Source organism: Leptopilina boulardi, unplaced genomic scaffold (genome assembly GCF_019393585.1).
Source record: "Leptopilina boulardi isolate dan_hultmark-lab unplaced genomic scaffold, ZJU_Lbou_2.1 LbouV2_244, whole genome shotgun sequence".
Classification (NCBI taxonomy): domain Eukaryota; kingdom Metazoa; phylum Arthropoda; class Insecta; order Hymenoptera; family Figitidae; genus Leptopilina; species Leptopilina boulardi.
This window is the reverse complement of record NW_026137801.1, coordinates 378,006-393,137: the sequence shown is the minus strand read 5'-3', so window position 1 is coordinate 393,137 and position 15,132 is coordinate 378,006. Positions and strand designations below refer to the sequence as shown.

The following is a 15,132-nucleotide window of genomic DNA, read 5'->3' as shown; positions in this document are numbered from 1 at the left end:
GTCCAATTGCATTGTAACTTTTCAGAAAACTTCTTAAGATCTTAATAAAAACTTTCTCATTGGAAGTTTGTCGCTGCTGAAAATTTGTCGAACTTCCCCGCATTGAGAAAATTGCACTTCACGAATTTTGCAATGTCTCAATAAAAAATTAATAACTTTTTTATTTTTAATCAAAACAACTTTTTTCTTTTTAGTCACTCGTAGGATATAATAACACGTATTTTTGTTTTTGTTTCATTGAAAAACTCGTAAAATTGACTGAGCTTGCGCGAGTTGAAGTCAAAAAAATGTATATGATAAACGAATCTTTACCTGTCGACTTCGGTGATTTAAATATAAAATTATTTTTTAGGCTTCTCAAGTCAAATATACTTTTTGCATCAGAATTGTGTCAAAGATCTAGTAAAACTAACTCAATGTTTGTTAAATATCATCAAAATGGTTATTTTTATTATGGAAAAATTCATTGTTTTATTAAACTTGCGAATTGTAATTGTTAGAATCATTGTATCGATAATTGTAATGCAGCACATTATTTTGCGATTATTCGAAAAATTCAAAATTATTCTTTTTATACTCAAGTTGGGGAAGACAAAATAACTATTTCATTTATAAATCAGTGTGAAAGTATTACCAATGAAATTTATGCAGTGGATGTACGAAATCTTTATTTGGTTTGTTACTACATTTATATTAGCAACGAAGTTCAATATGTAATAGAACCTGTAAATATGTTGGAATTTGAAAAAATACGTAATGTAATTCTATTTATTATGCAAGGCTTTTTTTACATAGAAAACTAAATCAAAAATCTCAGTAGTATAGCTAGGGGGCTTCTACGCCAGGTTCTGATCTCGGCTAAGTACCTGCAGTCGGTAACTGCTCGGTCGGTAATGCAGATTTCTACTTTATCAGCAGTCGGTAAGGTAGGAAACTGTTTTACCGACCGAACATTGAAGTTAGTTTACCGACCACCTAATAGATGGCGCTCACCTCAGAGTGTGTTGCCGACTTTAATTAACCTGTTTTATTGAACATTGAAGTTAGTTTACCGACCACCCAATAGATGGCGCTCACTTCAGTCTATTGTTTTAAACTTTTTTACTGAATTAGTTTACCGACCACCCAATAGATGGCGCTCACTTCAGTCTATTGTTTTAAACTTTTTTACTGAATTAGTTTACCGACCACCCAATAGATGGCGCTCACTTCAGTCGGTGGTTTTTAACATTTTTTACTGAATTAGTTTACCGACCACCCAATAGATGGCGCTCACTTCAGTCTGTGGTTTTAAACTTTTTTACTGAATTAGTTTACCAACCACCCAATAGATGGCGCTCACTTTTATTATCTGTGGGGGTTGGCCAATGGATGTCTCTGCCATTGGTCAATACCCATGTGCTCTCTCACAAGTGTAGATGTTGCTTGGCGTGTAGCATATATACACGATCCAACTCTCACTTCCCCATGGTCGTATAAGGCATGTTTCCCACTACGCAGCCTTACTGATGAGTCCAGTAGTGGGGACCGGGACGAAACGACTAGTGGCTTCCAAGCTACGCTTATGGGTAACAACACAGTTGTTCCCATATTGGTGACCGCCGACGGGCCGCTTCGTGTGCAATTCTTCTGCGACGAATGCGATTGATGCTCGAGTTTAGGGATCGCTCACACTGCTCTCGCACCTTTCCTCGCACCTTGTCACGAAGCGGTGAGCACTGTAAAACAGATGCCTTCACTGTCCCTCGCTCGCAACGCGCTCCGTCTCTCTCTTTAACAAAAACTATCCTTCTGATACGTACTTTCCGTACGACTTTTCAATCTTCCTTTCGTTCCAGCTCCTTTAACCAATCGTATCATCTACTTCGATGATACTAGGGGGGGAGTATGTGGGGGTTGGCCAATGGATGTCTCTGCCATTGGTCAATACCCATGTGCTCTCTCACAAGTGTAGATGTTGCTTGGCGTGTAGCATATATACACGATCCAACTCTCACTTCCCCATGGTCGTATAAGGCAGGTTTCCCACTACGCAGCCTTACTGATGAGTCCAGTAGTGGGGACCGGGACGAAACGACTAGTGGCTTCCAAGCTACGCTTATGGGTAACAACACAATTGTTCCCATAATCAACTTTTTTTTAAAAAATATTTTTCAATTAAAACTGTTTTACCGACCGACTTAGTTTACCCGATAGGTGGCGCTTACCTTTCTTATCGACTTTGTATTTTTAGATATTATTTTAAATTTATTTCCACGCAACAGTGCTGCGCTCTTTACCTCATGGTAAAATTCTCGCTCGGTCGATAGTGGGTAACTGGTCGACCGAGCTTGCGAGCTAGTTGTGTACGGTGCCGCGTTAGTGGAGCCGCGCGAGTAGTATCCCCCACCCGGCGGCGGCGCGCGCCGCTCCGTGCCTGCGGTAGTGGTGGGGTACTGCCTTTAAGAGTCAGACTGCTCTCGTGAATATACATTATCTGTTCTAGATGAGCCACAAGAGTGATCCAAGAATGGAATTGTGCAATAGTTGGCATTGCATGAGGGATGGGGAGCCCCTCCAGAGATCACTAGAGTTAATCAGCATATCGCGCATGCGTAGTAAGAGTCATCCATGGATGATTGCGTATTTAAAATATTTTACGAATTATATTTTTAAAATTTTGAAAAAAACATGTTGCGACCTAATTAAACAAGCCGAGACTTGTTTTTGTGACGTCATATAATGGAAATATCTTAATGAGGCAGATAGGGTATACTGCGCATGTGCAATGATACTTAATCTCTTTTACCGATTGAAGTTCGTTTGCCTTCCACCCATTTTCTGTGTCCCCGACTTTGTTTTTATTATATATTTTTTCAAAATAATTTAAAACTTTTTTATTGACCTAGTTTACCAACAACCCAATAGATGGCGTTCACATCAATCAGTATGATCATAATAGTTTTCTTAAATATTTATTTATTTAAAAAATATATAACATGTAGCCGTGTATGGTAACTGTCTGGTCGGTAATGCAGATTTCTACTTTATCAGCAGTGGGTAATGTAGGAATCTGACATAAATTTTAACTCGAGTGATTAGGTAAGAAACTGTTTAACTGACCGAACATTAAAGATAGTTCACTAACCACCCAAAAGATGGCGCTCACGTCATTATAATAAAAGTTTAAAGTTTTTTATTAAAAGCTGTTGTTGTATTTTTAAATTAATTTTTTTGATAAAAAATGTTTAAAGTCAGTTGTTTTTATTTATTTCTTGATAATATATATTCTTAAAAATTAACTTAACCTAATCATAAAATGTTTTTTAAAATTAATTGTAACCTAACCTCAAATCTAAAATTACAATTATTCTTAACTTTATAGTTAATCTTGAATTACAAACTAAAGGTAATCTTAAATCTAAACTTAACATAAAATAATAACAGAAATATTAGATTATTTTCTTTATTATAGAAATATTTTTTTTACATAAATTTATACAAAATTAAACTTGTTTTAATTTAAATTCAATATGATTATATGGACCACCAATATACTTGAGGCGTAATTGTCCAGCATCAATAGCTTCTTGCATTTGACCGAAGCAAATGGAGTTGTCAGCGAACATAGGTACAAATCGTGAAAGTAAGAAAGTATTAAATTTTCCATCCACTTCAACGACAACCTTTTCTCCATATTTTGTGTTGACAAACTGGATTTTGGTAATAGGATACTTAGGTCCAGGAGTCAACTCTGAAAGCGGTTTCGTAGTAGGCAGGAAACCCTCCATACGACCAACAGCATTTATTTTACTTAGATCCATCTTTAAAGACTAGACGATATCTGAGAAAAAGAATGAGCAAAACTGCTCATGCACGCTAAATTTATACCTAAAATTTTACTCGCGCATGCGCAATTGCTTAAAGCCCCCCACCCTATTCTATCCAATTGCGCACGATCATTTGAATAACCACGCCCACTTTCATAGTACGCATGCGCGTTCAATTTTGATTCTATGACGTCACAAATACATATCTAGATAAGTTTAAACATGTCCAGACGTGTGTAAATGAAAAATTTTATACAATTTTTTTATAAATAAATATAAACAATTTTAATTATTTTAAAAAAAACATTTATTTACAATGACTATATACATTTATGAACTTAATAAAAAGTGGTCACAATTATTATAAAAATCTTGTAATGTTGAATAATTATTATCAACTTCATCGTGACCTAAAGGAATATTTGTCGGTACATTAGATGGATGTAGTAACCATTTTCGAATATTATATACATTTTTTACAGAACAATGGAAATTATTGTGTGTGTGATTTGTACATGGAGTATATTGATCTAAGGCTAATTTTTTTAACGACGGACAATTCAAATCATCTAAATTTAATACATTTTGTGTATAGCTTTCTAACCATTTTTGTTTTTCTAAACCTTTTACATAAACTGTAGGTGTACCTATTAATATTTCTTTCAGGATTGGTTGTAAATCTTCATAAGGTATGTCACCAGCATTCCAATCAATACCATGATAATTAAATGCAGTCCATCGATTTTGACTCTTGTATCTTCTCGGTAGGCGGCTCCAGGCATATGGCGGCTCGAAGAGGAACACCAATGGATGAGCATCTTCTTGAAGTGGGATGATTGCTAGCTCTTTTATGATAAACTCGTTATAAGGTCTTTTGAAGCACTGGAAATCTACGACGTACGCCATGGTATCTATAACAGATAAATGACTTTAGCCTCTAAGAGTTGCTGTATTTATACTCTTATCTCCACTTTTTTACCATTACCCCCACTACTCACTTTTACCCCCACTCTTTACGATACTTTCTTCACAACATTACTGATTGGTGTGTATTGAATAATTCGATCATGAATAATTAAACAATAAGCTGCTGTATTGTCTGGAAAATTTTCACTAGATTCAAATTCTAGTTTCACATCCACAGAAGCTTGTTTAAGAAATTCATTTTGCTTGGAGCAATCTATGACAGCTAATGGTGCATAATCTTTAAATTCATTCCTGGACAGAATAGGCTCAGGATCTTTACCATAGTATGATGATTGAAAATTACAATACATCTCATAGAGAATTGAAAATTGATTTTGATTAAAATTCAAATTTAAATTACTATAAGGATAGTATTGTGAATTTAAGAAAAGTTTTACATTTATGAGATTACAGCTATCAAAAATATTTGCATATCTTCCAGGATGATCTTTTCGATTTATTTGTAATCCAAGGATTACATATCGAGGTTTCTCAACCTGCGTAGAAGTTTTTACAGTCCAAACATGTTTTTGAGTGGTAGGTAACAATGGGTATTCATACATATCCCACGATCTGAAGCTCATAGATATAAGAGGGTCTTTTTCAATAAATTTTAATAATTCAATTTTTTGACGATCTCCAAGGAATATATATGGTATCAACCATTCCACTTTATTAATTATAATCTTAAATTGCTCATGCTCTTCAGTTGCCGTAATATCAACTATAGCATTAAGGTCTGTACGAGATCTTGTGAGGATCTTGCATTAACAACAATCTTTCGATAGTCTTCAGCAAATCCAAAAATCATGTTTAATGGTATGTTTACATCAAAATAACCATTCTCATTGGTTATTCTAAGATCGTCATCGAATTCAAGATAGCCAGCATTTTCAGCATAAATTAATTGATTAGGTGTGTGAGAAACATAGGCTTTCATAGTGGTTGTTAGACCAACATTTTTACAGCGATCAATTTCCACTCCACTCAATTCATAACGAATCTCGTTGAATAAAAAACTAACGCTATTACTAATTAACTTTGTGTTAGTCACATTAGTATTATTAGCTTTTACTAATCTTCCTGTTACGTGTAATGTACTTTTTGAGGGTAAAATGTATTGATCTTGATTTTGAACTGGAATTCGAATTTCATCACTATTATTAAATGCTGATGAATTGTAGGGTTGGTGAGAATGAATCTCATAGTGTGCTAGAGAATCATCAAATTTAACTGGTCTAAGAATGTTTAGAATATCTTCCATTTCTTTTATAGAAATAACAGCAAATGAAAAATATTTTAATGATTAGTTTACTTTTCTTCCTTTGTTTTCTTGATAAACTCGTACACCGAGCTGCTTTAGGAAACGTATGTTCTGAGGTGTTAGCCTTTTGCGAACTGATTGAAGACTGATTGCTTTTTGACATGGTTGCTCGTTTATATAGCTTCCACCAATTTTTCTGTGAAATACTATACCCATTACGTTGACTTAACGTGTAATCTAATTGTTATAGTTTCACCACGAAAATTTATTAAATTTCCTTCTTGATCAACGATTCTCACTTGAATATTATGTATTGTCTTCACGGCGATTGGAAGATAAATGACTTGAGATGGTACTTCCACGATCTTATATCCAGCTGGAACAATTGGAAAAAATTCATGAATTGTATGTACTTTTTTATTGTTAATATATGCACCAGTTGTAATACTACATTCAATTCTAATAGCATTTACATTAAGAATAGCTACTGTGAAATCTGACGTATGTATTGCATTATCTTCGAGAATGCGTGCAGTGAATCCCAATAATTCACCAATTGAATCTTTATGTGTAAAAACAATTTCACGTCTAGTCATAATTTCACAACGCAAGGTATTATTATTTGGTTTAATGCTTATAACTTGCGATCCTTGTTGAATGGAATTTTGAATATATTTTTCAATATCTTCAATTTCATAGCTGCCAGTAGGTATAGTAATCACATCATTACCAAGATAAAATTTATTTTTTCCTACATCAACATTAGGAATTGAATTAAAAGTTAGAAGTTGAACAAGACCAAGAGCATAATTTTTATTTGGCAATAATTCTATTGGTGGAAAATATTCTGCTTCAAGTATAGATGATTTACCTGAAATAGTTAGAGTAAATGATTCATCCATGATGACTTTTTATAGACTGATTGCTCACATATGATTACATGTATTTATATAGGTTATATTTGTTAGAGAATTTGAGTTGATCGCTTAGAAATTTAAGACATAAGTGTCCACAATGAAAAGTATCATAACTTTGACAACTGTCATGATTATATTGTATCAAGGTATTATAGCCTAAATAACTGATAAGCTCAAAAGGTGGTTGAAGGTTACCAAAGCTGTCAAAATACAATGCTTTATCTTGAAGCTTTTTATAAGCAACCCAATGTGTTCCAGGACCATCCTTATTATCGAGATTAATAATGGCAGATTCATTTTTCCGAGGTCCTCCTATTGGCAACTCATTTCGCATGAATACTCCCCGAAAATGAGGAATTTTTATCTCTTTAGCGTATTTGAGCAAATCATAGTTAGTTAATGCTCGTTGAGGAAGTTTTATGAGAACTTTTTTTTAAACATCTTTTTTTTTTGCCTCATACCTAATCCTTTAGAGTAAGGTTTCAAATAAAGTCCCAATCCCTGTCGATAGGGTTTCAAGAAAAGACCTTTACCTAAAGAAACATCTTCCATTACTCTATTGTGACGATGAGCTTCTTTCAACTGCTCTTTTGCTGCGTTTGCGTTGTTTACTGCTTTCACTATACTTGCTGTTCCACCAGCAAGAGCTCCAAGAGCACTGAGTCCAGCAAAAATTGGAATTAATGGTAAGAGACCACCAACTTTTGAAGGTACTGGTAGAATGCGAGGTGTTAAAATTTTACTTCTACCACCTGCTCTTCTAATAGCTTTTCGAGCATTTTCAACTGCAACTTTGTTTGTAGATTGAGTATCATTTCCCGGAATAATGGAATGTCTAGCAGCATCAACAATTTTTCTTAATACTGTTTGTTTCTGCTTCTTCTTCTTATTTTTAGATGTCTTTTTTCTTCTCATTCCCATACCTAATTTTGATTTGACCTTCATTGTACCAGATATAGCTAAAGCAGCAGCTTTTTCACCTACACTGGAATCGTTAGCTAAAACTCGTTGCCACGCCTTATCAGCTAAAATCCTATCAGCAGCGTTTCTTGCTTGAACGTTATTACGATTCTCTGAATATGCAATATCGTGCTCTTTGCAAGCTTCGTCTAATGGATTTATACCTGTATCACCTCGTGCTAAACGCTTTATCAATTTAGTACCTGGACCACAGTATTGATAACCAGGTATGTGTAATTCAAATGGTAACTTATTTATAAGACTGTTAACTAAACCTTTACCTCGGGAGCGGTGATGTATAATCATACCTCACTCTATGAAAGTTAAAAGTAGAATGACTCGTAAGCTATATACGGGCTGTATTTATACCTTTTGCGGCAGTCTATTTCAGAATGCGATTCAAGCAACAACATTACAAGCTTCCAGTCGTGAATCTAGATGCGATTGTAGAACAGTACGATAAGAAGCAAGTGAAGCGTCATGGTAGTTTGTTGTCTGGTAGTATTCGTGCAATTTTTTGTGGACCATCAAATTGTGGTAAAACAAATGTACTACTTTCTCTAATTTTACATCCAAATGGTCTGAGATTTAATAATATTTATCTCTACTCAAAATCTCTTCACCAACCAAAGTACAAATTTTTGGAAAAAGTTATAGGTAGTGTTAAGGGAATTAAATATTTACCATTTAGCGAGCATGAAGATGTAATTTCCCCAAAAGGTGCAAGGCCAAATTCTATTTTTATATTTGATGACGTAGCTTGTGAAAAGCAAGATAAAATAAGAGCTTTCTTCTGCATGGGTAGACATGTCAATGTTGATTGCTTTTATCTCTGTCAGACATATGCGAGGATTCCCAAACATTTAGTAAGAGATAATGTTAATTTATTAGTTCTTTTTCGTCAGGATGAAACAAATTTAAAACATGTGTATGATGATCATGTTAATACAGACATGACATTTACCAAGTTTCGTGAGCTTTGTTCAACATGTTGGAACTCTGATAAATATGGCTTCGTAGTCATTGATAAAGACTGCAATCTGAATGAGAGGAGATATAGGAAAGGTTTTGACTGCTTCATAACACTATAAATAGAAGGTGATTGGTTCCATGAGTATTAGTCTAGTGTACATCTTTGAACTAACAACATGTTTCGTAAGGAGAAAGAGTATCTCCGCCAAATTGCCAAAGCTAGTGAGGCCATTAGACGGAAACATCGCATGTTAAAAATTGGAAAAGAAGCTGTTGAAAATGTTTTGAGTGAAACTTTTAAACCTATAGTTCAACCCTTAGAGAAAATTGTTAACCTCTCTGATGTTAAACATGAAAATCATAAGATAGAAAAGAAGGAGGAGGTAATTAAAAGTAAAGATGAATTAGATGATAGTATGAATTTTTTGAGTGCTGATGAAGATGAAACATCAGTAATTCCAGGCTTTGAATATGATAAAGTAGTTAATAAATATATATACTTGCTAGATCATAATAGAAAGCAATGTTTAGATACGTTGTACGGCGTATATAAGGTTAAAAATGGTTCTCTCAAGATTGGTGATGCACCAATAAGTTTTAAAGATCACTTAATAAATGTTGGTGATAAACGTTTTAATATTACTTCTGGTTTATTGGAACTGTTATTTAAAAATAAACCTGAAATGTCATACATTAGCGATGATGATATGAATAATTATAAACAAATTCTCATCATCTCCAATGCTCACAGAAAAAATTATAGTTCTTCTGAACCTATACGTACAAGTAAAACTTTTAAATATGTCAATATTATTTTAAAACTTTTTCCTCATAATGAAACACCAAAAAGACGATCGAAAACTGGCACTTCACTACCACATTTTATGATTGTAAAAAAAAGTTTTCAACCAGACTATATCTATTGGGATGATCCTAACGAATTGGTTGACCGTCTTCGATTGCTTATGGCATCTCAAGCAGCTGGAAATCCCAGTCACAATAATGAAATTATGTCAATCATAGAAGAATTACGTGAAGCGCAAATTATATATTGAAAATTATTGTTTCATTTAGTCAGGCTCAAGAAAAGTATATAAGGAGGTGTTCCATCAACTTTCTCTCAGTCTTAAGATGAGCATTGATGTGTTCGGACATCCTCTTAATGAAAGAGGAATTGTAAGGGTCGCAAGAGGACCTCCAGGTCCACCTGGAATTGGTTTTAAAATTAACTCAGAAGGTCACTTCGACTTACAGGGTAGAAAAATTTCCAATGTTGCTGATGCAAATGAAAAAACTGACGTAGTTAATTTACAACTTGCACAACGTTTAGTCGAAAACGAGTTAAGACTAATATATCAAGTAACGTCTACACTGCGAAAAGAAATTGATAATAACTATATATTATTAAAAATTCTCGAAGACTCTATAAACGAAAAATTAAAAGTCTTGGAAAGAGAAATAAATACTGATTTATCATATCGAAACGCTGAAATTATCAGTCAATTGGATGCTCGTTTGAGTACTCTAGAAAATGAACGACAAAAAGAAAACAGTAGTGACTGAACTTCATAGTCAGGCAAGGAGGAATTATCATCGCCGCCGAGTCGACATGCGTGATATTGATGAGACTTGGCAAGCAGATTTAGTAGAAATGTTACCTTATTCCCAAGTAAATAAAGGTTTTAAGTATTTACTAACAGTTATAGATATATTTTCCAAATACGCTTGGGCTGTTCCTGTAAAAAGTAAAAAAGGAAAAGATGTCACTAACGCTATGAAATCCATATTCATAAAAGGACGTATTCCAAAAAATCTACATTCTGATAAAGGTAAAGAATTCTATAATTCTCAGTTTGAAGCTTTAATGAAAAAGTATAAAATTAATTTCTACTCAACATTCAGTAATTTGAAAGCATCTATTGTTGAACGATTTAATCGAACTCTAAAACGAAAAATGTGGATGCAATTCAGTCTAAGTGGAAATTATAAATGGTATGATATATTACCTAATCTTATTTCCAATTATAATAACACTAAACATCGGACTATTGGAATGAAGCCGAAAGATGTTACTGCAGAAGATGTTGAGATTTTGAAAGAACGATTTTTAAAGCTAAGAAAAATACCTTTAAAGAAAGCAAAGTTTAGAATTGGTGACAAAGTTCGAGTCAGCAAGTATAAAAGCGTGTTTGAGAAAGGTTACACTCCCAATTGGACAACAGAAATATTCACAATAGATCAAGTCTTGTCAACTAAACCTATAACTTATAAACTCAAAGACTATCAAGATCAACCCATTAGTGGAGGATTCTATGCAGAGGAACTTCTTAAAGTAAAATATCCAGATATTTATCTGGTTGAAAAAATTCTCAAGACACGTGGAAATAAAGTTCTCGTCAAATGGCTTGGCTTTGATAACTCTCACAATACTTGGGAAGAGAAAGCAAATTTATAACTTAAATCAAAATTTATTCTAATAATAAACATTGACAATGCCAAATTCAAATATTAATCTCAAAATTGAAGCAAGCAGAAATCAATTTGAAACAATTATCACAAAGTGAATTTAATACTCTCTATAATGTAACTGTTTAATAAAATATAATTTAAACATTATTGTAGAACTCTAGTCCTGGAATAAAATCTTCCACAGAGTGCAACATACTTTCATGATATGCACGTTGTAATTTTACATAATTTAAGGTTAAATCAACAATGAATCAATAATGAATCAATAATGAATCAATAATGAATCAATAATGAATCAATAATGAATCAACAATGAATCAACAATGAATCAATAATGAATCAATAATGAATCAATAGTGAATCAACAATGAATCAACAATGATTTAACCTTAAATTATGTAAAATTACTACGTGCATATCATGAAAGTATGTTGCACTTTGTCGAAGATTTTATTCCAGGACTAGAGTTCTACAATAATGTTTAAATTATATTTTATTAAACAGTTACATTATAGAGAGTATTAAATTCACTTTGTGATAATTGTTTCAAATTGATTTCTGCTTGTTTCAATTTTGAGATTAATATTTGAATTTGGCATTGTCAATGTTTATTATTAGAACAAAATTATAAAAATCAAATTTTTATTAATATTTAAATTAAATCAATTTTAATTATGAGTTATGTATATACAAGGTTTTTATAAATAAAAAAATACATAAAATTTATAATATTTTTTTACATTTATTTAATATGAAAATCCTTACATTTTATTTTACAAAAATATTTACAATTCTTCGATTTCTGGGATCCTGTAGTGACCCCAGGGTAGAGTATCGGTACTCTCGGTAAGCAAGTATCTTTTATCGTCATATGGACTTAATGCTACTTTAACTTGTTTAACAGTTTCTATATTATGTAACCGTGACCTAATGTTGTATTGAGTTCTAGTCTGAATCTTAAAATCACGCAAGCATTCAACGTAATCGTCAAAATGAATAGACTTTTTGACGACTCCCGCTTTAATGCCTTTAGCTTTCTTAACGAAATCTTCACCTTCAACGCGTATGCTATACATTTTACTCCGCAAGCCAACAAATTCAGTAACAATTTTACCATTGCACTCGTCCTTCATTAGGCCGAGAACTTTTTTGTTGACTTGCGGAATACCATACGCATTGTTTACCGGATAGTCAGATGTGTCGAACTTGTGGATGTCTTCTTTCATATCTTTATATATGTCTTGACATTTCACTACGTACACTAGACTGTCAGTGTCTGTATACAACAGTTTACATGCTTCACCATATTTCGGAAGCATGTAACTGTAGTGAAAGTCATAGACAAGCGTTTTCGAGACATCCAACACACTTAAACCCACATAAATCGGTTTATTGAGTAGGACCTCAGTCATTCGTAATTCGATGGCCACAAGGTCTTCATCGAATATTGCACGACTGTGGAAATTGGGCCGAGAGATGAGGGCTTCGGCACCATATCTGCCGAACCAGTGTGTAACCAATTTAATGTCTACATGCTTGCGAACATTTTCCATGGTCTTACCATACACTGCGTTATTCATTAATTTGAATAAATTCTTTTCAAATTCATTTTTTGGAGTTGTTCGCATGGCAGTATTATAGTCTATATAGGGTTTCAACCATTGTGATTGGTTGAATTGGAGCACCCGATGTATTTTGACTAGTTTGAGACCGTTCCCGAGAGCCTGTTTCAATGCACGATAATGCATCACGTACTTCTCTTTAGGCAGGAGAGTTGTGAGTAATTTCTCCTGCTTAGACATGGGAGGTTTTGCATTAACTGCGCAAAACGGTATGTTTTTATGAGAATCGTGAAGGCTCTCGGGATATTCGAGATCGACTTCCAAAATGTACCCGACTGAAGAGTCGTCGGGTACGTTGAAGTTAAAGGTCTCGTCTGGGTTGGCAATCCACTTGAAACCACCAATTGGTAGCGCTTGTGCCATTGCCCAACCATATAAATTATTCGCGTCAAAATACATAATATATTGGGTGTCTTGCGTAGGATCGAACTGATCCATATAGGGATTGTTCGCTTTAGCGTAACGGTTACAACACTGGCTAATACCACCTCTGATACCCGACTCAATAAACATCATCATGTCTATATCGGTTATAAGTTGCAATGTTATGCCCGTATATTTGAGCATAGCATCCCAAGTTAAACCGGGGGTAGTATAATAGTGTGCTGGATCTAACCTGTACGCGTTTAAACATTGTTCGCGAAAGTTCTCAAAGACATCGGTGAGTAATAACACGTCTGTTTTCATATAAAGGTGAACGTAATCGTTAAAGGTTTGACAATTAAATTCAGACCAGACTTTTTGCGCATGCTCATATTCACCATCGGATATACCAGCATCATAGAGAGTACTATAGAATCTCTCTTTAGCTGGTAATTCGGTGTCATCCAACTTACTTCGCGAGTCTAAATACTCGTAAGGGAAGACACCTTTTCTCGTTAATAATTTAATTTTTTCGCGATCTGTCACCGTACTGGCAAATACGGATTCAACAATTTTATATTCGTCAAGATATGACGCTAATTTTTCTAGAGATGCTGCCTTGAATCTAAACGAGTCAATGAAGCGTAATTTAACCACACTCCCCTTGATATTTTTCGTAAAGGAGATATATTTCTCCTTGTTCAAGGGGAGGAGGTCAACTCGACCTTCAAAGCTCGTCGATACAGCATGAATTGTAAAGTGTGCATCGTACCCACTTAAATTATGAAATACAATGGGTACGATTTGGCACTCATGATAATTCAAGTTGCATGATTCATGCGCAGCACCTCTATATTTGCCAGTAAGATGACAATGATCGCGAACCTTTTTAACATTAGCTGGTATATTCTTACGGCAAATATGGCATACGCTTGCTTTCTTAAAATCAGCAATTTGCTGATGAGTTAAGGCATCCATAGAAATAGGATTCTTAAATACATTATCAATTTTCTCGGAAAATTGCCTTAACTCGTCAGCAAACCACTTGGCAGGATCATTTTCCTGCCTCGGACACGGTACATACACGGACAATGAGTCATCGTAACTACATTTTACATAATAACCTATACTAAGCAATTTATGGCGCTGGAAAATTTCAGTTTTACTTAAATTATCTGTATCTTCTTCAACGGGAAGAAGTAAACTTTCACAGTCGGCATAGATGATAAAAGGAACTTTCTCCATATTATCATAATTTTTAAAGGTAATTTTACAATTTTCAGCATTCGGTAATTTTACGCTACATACATTCATACGTTTACAATTTTCATCGTGTACATTCAATCTTTCCGCTGATGAAAAATAGTGTAAACAACGATCACAAATATATTTTTTACATTTATGGTTAGTCAATTGTTTGGATACTAACCGCGATAAATTTTTAATCCAAACATAGTGGAAATTCATAAAATCAATATCGTTAGAATCATTGTTTACATTATCTTCATTAACACTTTCATCTATATAATAATCTACTACATGTAACAGGTTTACATGCTGATCCCTCTTCTCTGCGGTCAGATGAAGAGGGTGAACAGAGAAATTACCATATCTTTTAGTAAGACCGTATACATTTATCGAGATATTGTTGAGCATTTCAAATTTAGGTATACTTTTCAGCGCTACAGGAAATTCAATACCATCAAAATTTAATTCATTTTCAATATCAGTGTAACTAGACACACGTTTGGGATGTGACACGTCATGTAAAGCGGAAAGTATAGCCCATT

General features: G+C 33.9%; 3 protein-coding genes across 3 annotated transcripts; 2 read left to right on the top strand and 1 right to left on the bottom strand.

The window, feature by feature from the left end:
- Positions 1-9,064: 9,064 nt before the first annotated feature.
- On the top strand, positions 9,065-9,943 carry LOC127280410 (uncharacterized). The gene has a single exon (XM_051303369.1). The coding sequence runs from the start codon at positions 9,065-9,067 to the stop codon at positions 9,941-9,943; it is 879 nt and encodes a 292-aa protein (XP_051159326.1).
- Positions 9,944-10,842: 899 nt separating this feature from the next.
- Positions 10,843-11,343, top strand: LOC127280409 (uncharacterized). The gene has a single exon (XM_051303368.1). The coding sequence runs from the start codon at positions 10,843-10,845 to the stop codon at positions 11,341-11,343; it is 501 nt and encodes a 166-aa protein (XP_051159325.1).
- A 799-nt stretch (positions 11,344-12,142) lies between these two features.
- LOC127280408 (uncharacterized) lies at positions 12,143-14,587 on the bottom strand. The gene has a single exon (XM_051303367.1). The coding sequence runs from the start codon at positions 14,585-14,587 to the stop codon at positions 12,143-12,145; it is 2,445 nt and encodes an 814-aa protein (XP_051159324.1).
- Between the last annotated feature and the right edge of the window lie 545 nt (positions 14,588-15,132).